The sequence below is a fragment of the Pteropus vampyrus genome, unplaced genomic scaffold (assembly GCF_000151845.1).
Source record: "Pteropus vampyrus isolate Shadow unplaced genomic scaffold, Pvam_2.0 Scaffold157, whole genome shotgun sequence".
In the NCBI taxonomy this organism is placed as follows: Eukaryota; Metazoa; Chordata; class Mammalia; order Chiroptera; family Pteropodidae; genus Pteropus; species Pteropus vampyrus.
This window is the reverse complement of record NW_011888938.1, coordinates 1,486,675-1,491,079: the sequence shown is the minus strand read 5'-3', so window position 1 is coordinate 1,491,079 and position 4,405 is coordinate 1,486,675. Positions and strand designations below refer to the sequence as shown.

The 4,405-nt window shown below is 70.3% G+C and overlaps 1 protein-coding gene across 1 annotated transcript; it reads right to left on the bottom strand.

Annotated features, from left to right (window-relative positions):
* Nucleotides 1-200: 200 nt before the first annotated feature.
* LOC105298634 (nucleus accumbens-associated protein 2-like) lies at nt 201-3,448 on the bottom strand. Its single transcript, XM_023536472.1, has 2 exons — nt 3,351-3,448; nt 201-2,058 (listed from the first exon to the last, which is right to left on the bottom strand). The coding sequence occupies exon 2, from the start codon at nt 1,995-1,997 to the stop codon at nt 1,014-1,016; it is 984 nt and encodes a 327-aa protein (XP_023392240.1). The 5' UTR covers nt 1,998-2,058; nt 3,351-3,448; the 3' UTR covers nt 201-1,013.
* Nucleotides 3,449-4,405: the final 957 nt, after the last annotated feature.

The following is a 4,405-nucleotide window of genomic DNA, read 5'->3' as shown; positions in this document are numbered from 1 at the left end:
AGGTGGCCTGCGTGCTGGCACCCTGTGCAACCCAGGCGAGTGTGACGACGCGCATTGAAAGCGACGACTTTTAGGGGACGCCCCCTCGAGCCCCGCTGGGGGCGCCCAGGGCAGTGCCTTCCCCGCAGCTCTGAGAGGGACCACGCGGGCCAGCCCAGAGGCCAAGTCCCAGGAGGAAGGGCAGCAGGGTCTGCCCCACCCGGGCACGAGAGCGTGGGAGGCAGCGAGGAAGAGTCCCTGCCCTGTCCCCAGGGCCCCAGCTCTGGATGTCGCTCCCGCGGGTACCACGTGCCCGGATCCAGTCCACTGGACACGGGCCCCGCATGCAAATCAGGGCAGGCAGCGAGCCCGGCTCACAGCCAGTTTTCGGGGAACACAGAAGGCAGGGGGACACCTGATCTGGGGCCCCAGCTATGGGACCCCCTGCTTGGCAATTCGAAAGCGTCCCCGGGGACAGTGACCCTGTGACGCAGTCTGCAACGCCAGGCCTTTGGAATGAGGGCCTCTCGGGTTTGTAGGTCTCAGACAGGGGAGCCCCCCTTAGCCTGGGGGAGCAGCTCTCTGCTTCAGCAGGCAGTTTCTGCGCCTGTCCCTTGGCCCTGGGCCCAGGGAGGTGGCGGCGAATGGGACGGGTCCAGGGGACTCTTCGGCCGCACGGAGAGGCAAGACGGCGCAGGGAGAGGAAGGGCAGAGGGCGAAGGTGGCGGAAATGGGCCGGCTGGGCGCTCGCGGGGCAGGCGCTTCTCGGAGCGGGACCCTGAGGCCTCGAGCGGGCGACCGACCGGCCTGGGTCACGCGGCACCCTGTGGGCCCTCGGGTGGTCCCTGGCCCACGGAGGCCCTTAATGTGTCCCGCGGGCGGGAGGAGGGCACTGCAGCCTCCAGCAGGTCCACGCGGCTGCACACGTTCCCACAGCCTCTCCACTCACCCGGGACCGAGTTCCAAGTCCTCGGCTGAGGCCCTGCGAGGCTGACCTAGGACGGTCCCGCCTCAGGCCTCGGCTCCTGCTAAGCTCACGCGGTCTGGGCCGGGGCCTCCCCGGGCTGTCCCGGCCGCCCGGCGGGCTGAGGGGCGCGGGGCGGGGGGCGGGCGGGCCTCGGCGCGTTACCTGCGTAGCTGCCGGTGGCCTTGATGTACATCTGGCCGTACTGCTCCTCCGCCATGGTGTCGTAGGCCTCGTCGTCCTCCTCGTCCTCCTCGTTGTGGTAGGAGGTGGGGCTGTCGGTGGTGGGCAGGCTGCTGGCCCCCGGGCTTGTCCGCTCCCCCTGGGAGTAGGGCACCTGCTGGATGCTGGGGATGAGGGTGGCCAGGCTGGGCACCCCATAGTAGGAGACCCGGGGCAGCTTGAGAGGGGCCGTGCTGGCGGCCACCGCCGCGCCGGCCGCCACCGCAGTGCCGTCCCGGGGCCCCGACTCCAGCGGGCGCTTGGGGGCCAGGCCCGGGCCGGCGGCCGGCGGCAGCTCCGCGGCTTCGTGCTTCACACGGGTCAGCAGCGGGATGGGCACGGAGGGGGACATGGCGTAGGGGGGCGCGGGGGCGGCGGCCGGCTGCAGCTGGGTGCACGGGCTCTGCGGGGCGGAGCCGGCGTCCTCCGTCACGGCGGTCTGCGAGTCGCAGTGGGGCGGGCTCACCTTGAACATGGGGTCGGCGCCCCGCTCCACAATGTGCTGGATCTGCAGGAAGCCGGCCGTGTACATGACCACGAGCTGCTCGCTGGCCGCCATGCTCAGCCGGCCCGTGTAGCAGAAGGACAGGATCTGCTGGAAGCAGGCGGGCGGCACCGAGCCCGGCAGCTCGAAGGCGCTCTTGCTGTTGCTGCTGAAGAGGTCGCGGAAGTAGAGGCTGCTGGCGGCCAGCACGGCCCGGTGCGCCTTGAAGGCCTGGCCCTTGACCACGATGGACACATCGCAGTAGAGGCCCAGCAGGCGCTGCTCGTTGAGGCAGCCCAGCACGGTGTTCCCGAAGTTGGGGATCTCGATGTGCAGCATCTGCGACATGGCAGCGGGCACTGGCGGGCGCGCCTCAGGCTCAACGCGGGAGCGGCCCCAGCGGGCGCATCTGCGGGAGAGAGGGCGCGGGGCCCCGCGTCAGCCTCCCGGGCGTCCACGGCCACCTGCCAAGGGCCGAGACCCGAACCGCCCGCTGCGAAAGGCTGAGGGGACGCGCCGTGACCCCCGCAGGTCACTGCCACGCGCCCTCCAGCCAGAACTGTCCCAAGGTCTGGGCGACCTTGCCCGCGTGGGGCTTTGGCTGAGCGGAGGGTCAGAGCTGCACAGGACGCGTTCCCGCCGGGGGAGTGCCCCCCGCACTGCCCCAGAGCCCCCCGAGAGAGACTGAGCCCTCGGGACCCAGACGCTCATCTCAGCAGAAGAAAGAACAGAGGCCTGAGCCACTGGGGGGGGTGTGCAGAGAACTCCACGGAGGACGGACACGGCCATCAACCATCAGCGGAGGCCGGCCGGGGGGCGACGGCGGGCGGCTCCACACAACTCTCTCCCCAGGAAAGTTAGCAGCGAAGGAGCCAGGAGCAGCTCTCCCCTGGGAGGGGAGCGGCTCCCCCTCCCTGCAGGGCACTGCAGGGGGCCGGGGGGGAGTCTTTTCCAAAGCTTTTGGTTTCTGGTTTGCTTTCTTTTTCCTCAAAGCAGCCGGCACAGGGCCGCAGGGGGGGCCAGGGCTGGGGGCCCCCAGGGAAGTGAGCTGCAGTGGGGACAACTCCGCGGGGCTGCCCGGAAAGGCCCGGCCACCTCTGCTTCCCTCCCCGTCCTGCAGAGCGACTTCCCGGGCCAGAGGGGCTCTGAGCCGCGCTGGCCACCCCTGCTTGGGGCCCCCACTGCCCAGGTCCCCCAGCTGCTGTCAAGGACCCGCTGTGGGACCAGCTGGGCGCCTGTCACAGCTCCAATCGCACAGACACCCCCAGCCTCCCCAGCTTCCAACCGGCCAATCCCCGTTGGCTCGGTCCCAGCTCAGGTGACTACGGGGGTCACGGGGAGCCCGGGGGAGGGACCGGCCAGGGCTGGGGATGCTGACGGGCGGGCGCCGGGCGCCGGGGGCTGGGGACTGGGCTCCGGCACTGTTGATCCGACGCCCGATTCCGAGAAGGGGGGCCAGGACGGTCCGGCCGGAGAAGGCACCGGCTCAACTCCGCAAAGCCAGAGCCCGCACAAAGGGCCACTCTGTCCCGCCGGGGGAAAGTGCGGGCGGCCGCAGAGGCGCCGCCGGCCCGCGGAGGGAGGGCAGAGTGAGGGCGGCGGAGTTGGGCAGGTGGGCGCGCTCGGGGGAGGGCCCGTAGTGCCCCCGCTGCGGAGAAGTTGCCGGTCGGCGGGTGGCACCGGCCAGCGGGGGAGACCTACCTTTGGCCGCTGCCGCCGGTGGCCCCGGCACTGCCCGCTCAGCCTGGCAGGGGCAGGCTCGCCCGCACGCCGGCTGCCCGCAGCCGCCAGCTGCTCCAGGAATGCAGCAAACGGAGCCCTTGGGGTGGGGAGGGCCGCGGAGCCGGGGAGGAGGAGGGCGCGGGGGGAGGGGAGGAGGGGGGGCCGGGAGTGTCGGCGCGGGCCGGGCGGCCGCAGCTCAGCCGCACCAGCCCGGTTCTCCCGGGCAGCGCACAGCATCTAAATGAAGAGGCCGGATGCAGACGGACATCCAGGCGGCTCCCGGGGATGAATAGCTGCCTTTGATTCGGGAGCCCAAGTAAATGCCAGCTCCCAGCCCCGGCTTTAAAAACAGTGGCGTGCCGGTGCCAGAGGAATGCACGGCTCCGGGTGTTGGTACAAGACAGACTTTTGATGACTCACTGCGATGCAAACAAAGATGGCAGAAATACTGTACTGTGCGTGGAGAGACGCTCCGCGGTGCCGGGCAACTGGAAATTTATAGTGCAGTTTTGCATATGAATCGCCCAGTAACCGGCCGCCCTGCCATCCAGCACGGCCCGGGTGTCAAAGCATTTCAACTATTCCAAACAGTCTGCAGAGCTGGCAGAGACGCCCAGGCGAGGGGGCCAGGGGTGGGGCCACAGGGCCGGAGCCGGGTGAGGGAGGAGAGCCCAGGAGGGGAGCCGTGGGGAGATGGAGAAGGGCAGCGAGGGGCAGAGCCCCAGAACGGTGTGGAGGGCACGCGCCAGGCGCCCCTGCCCCCAACGCCCGCCTTCCCGCTGCTCCCTGGGGACCCCGAGCAGCAAGCCCAGGGGGTCCAGCGCGAACCCCCACCCCACTCGCTCCGGGTACTTACGCCGGCTCCCCAACCCCCCAGCTCAGCACATTTTAAAAAGAACAACTTTGTGGCCGCAACCAGCCCACCCCCCAAAGGCCCAGCCCCAGGCAGGTGGCAGCAAAGACACCGCCCCCCCAGGTGATGGACCGGGCTGGGCTGCCTTTGCAGGCCCGCGGTGTCTGACCTCCACTGAGCC

Bases quoted from the DNA above. Each gene is read 5' to 3' on its own strand.
- LOC105298634 (XM_023536472.1), bottom strand. From the start codon at position 1,997: ATGTCGCAGATGCTGCACATCGAGATCCCCAACTTCGGGAACACCGTG.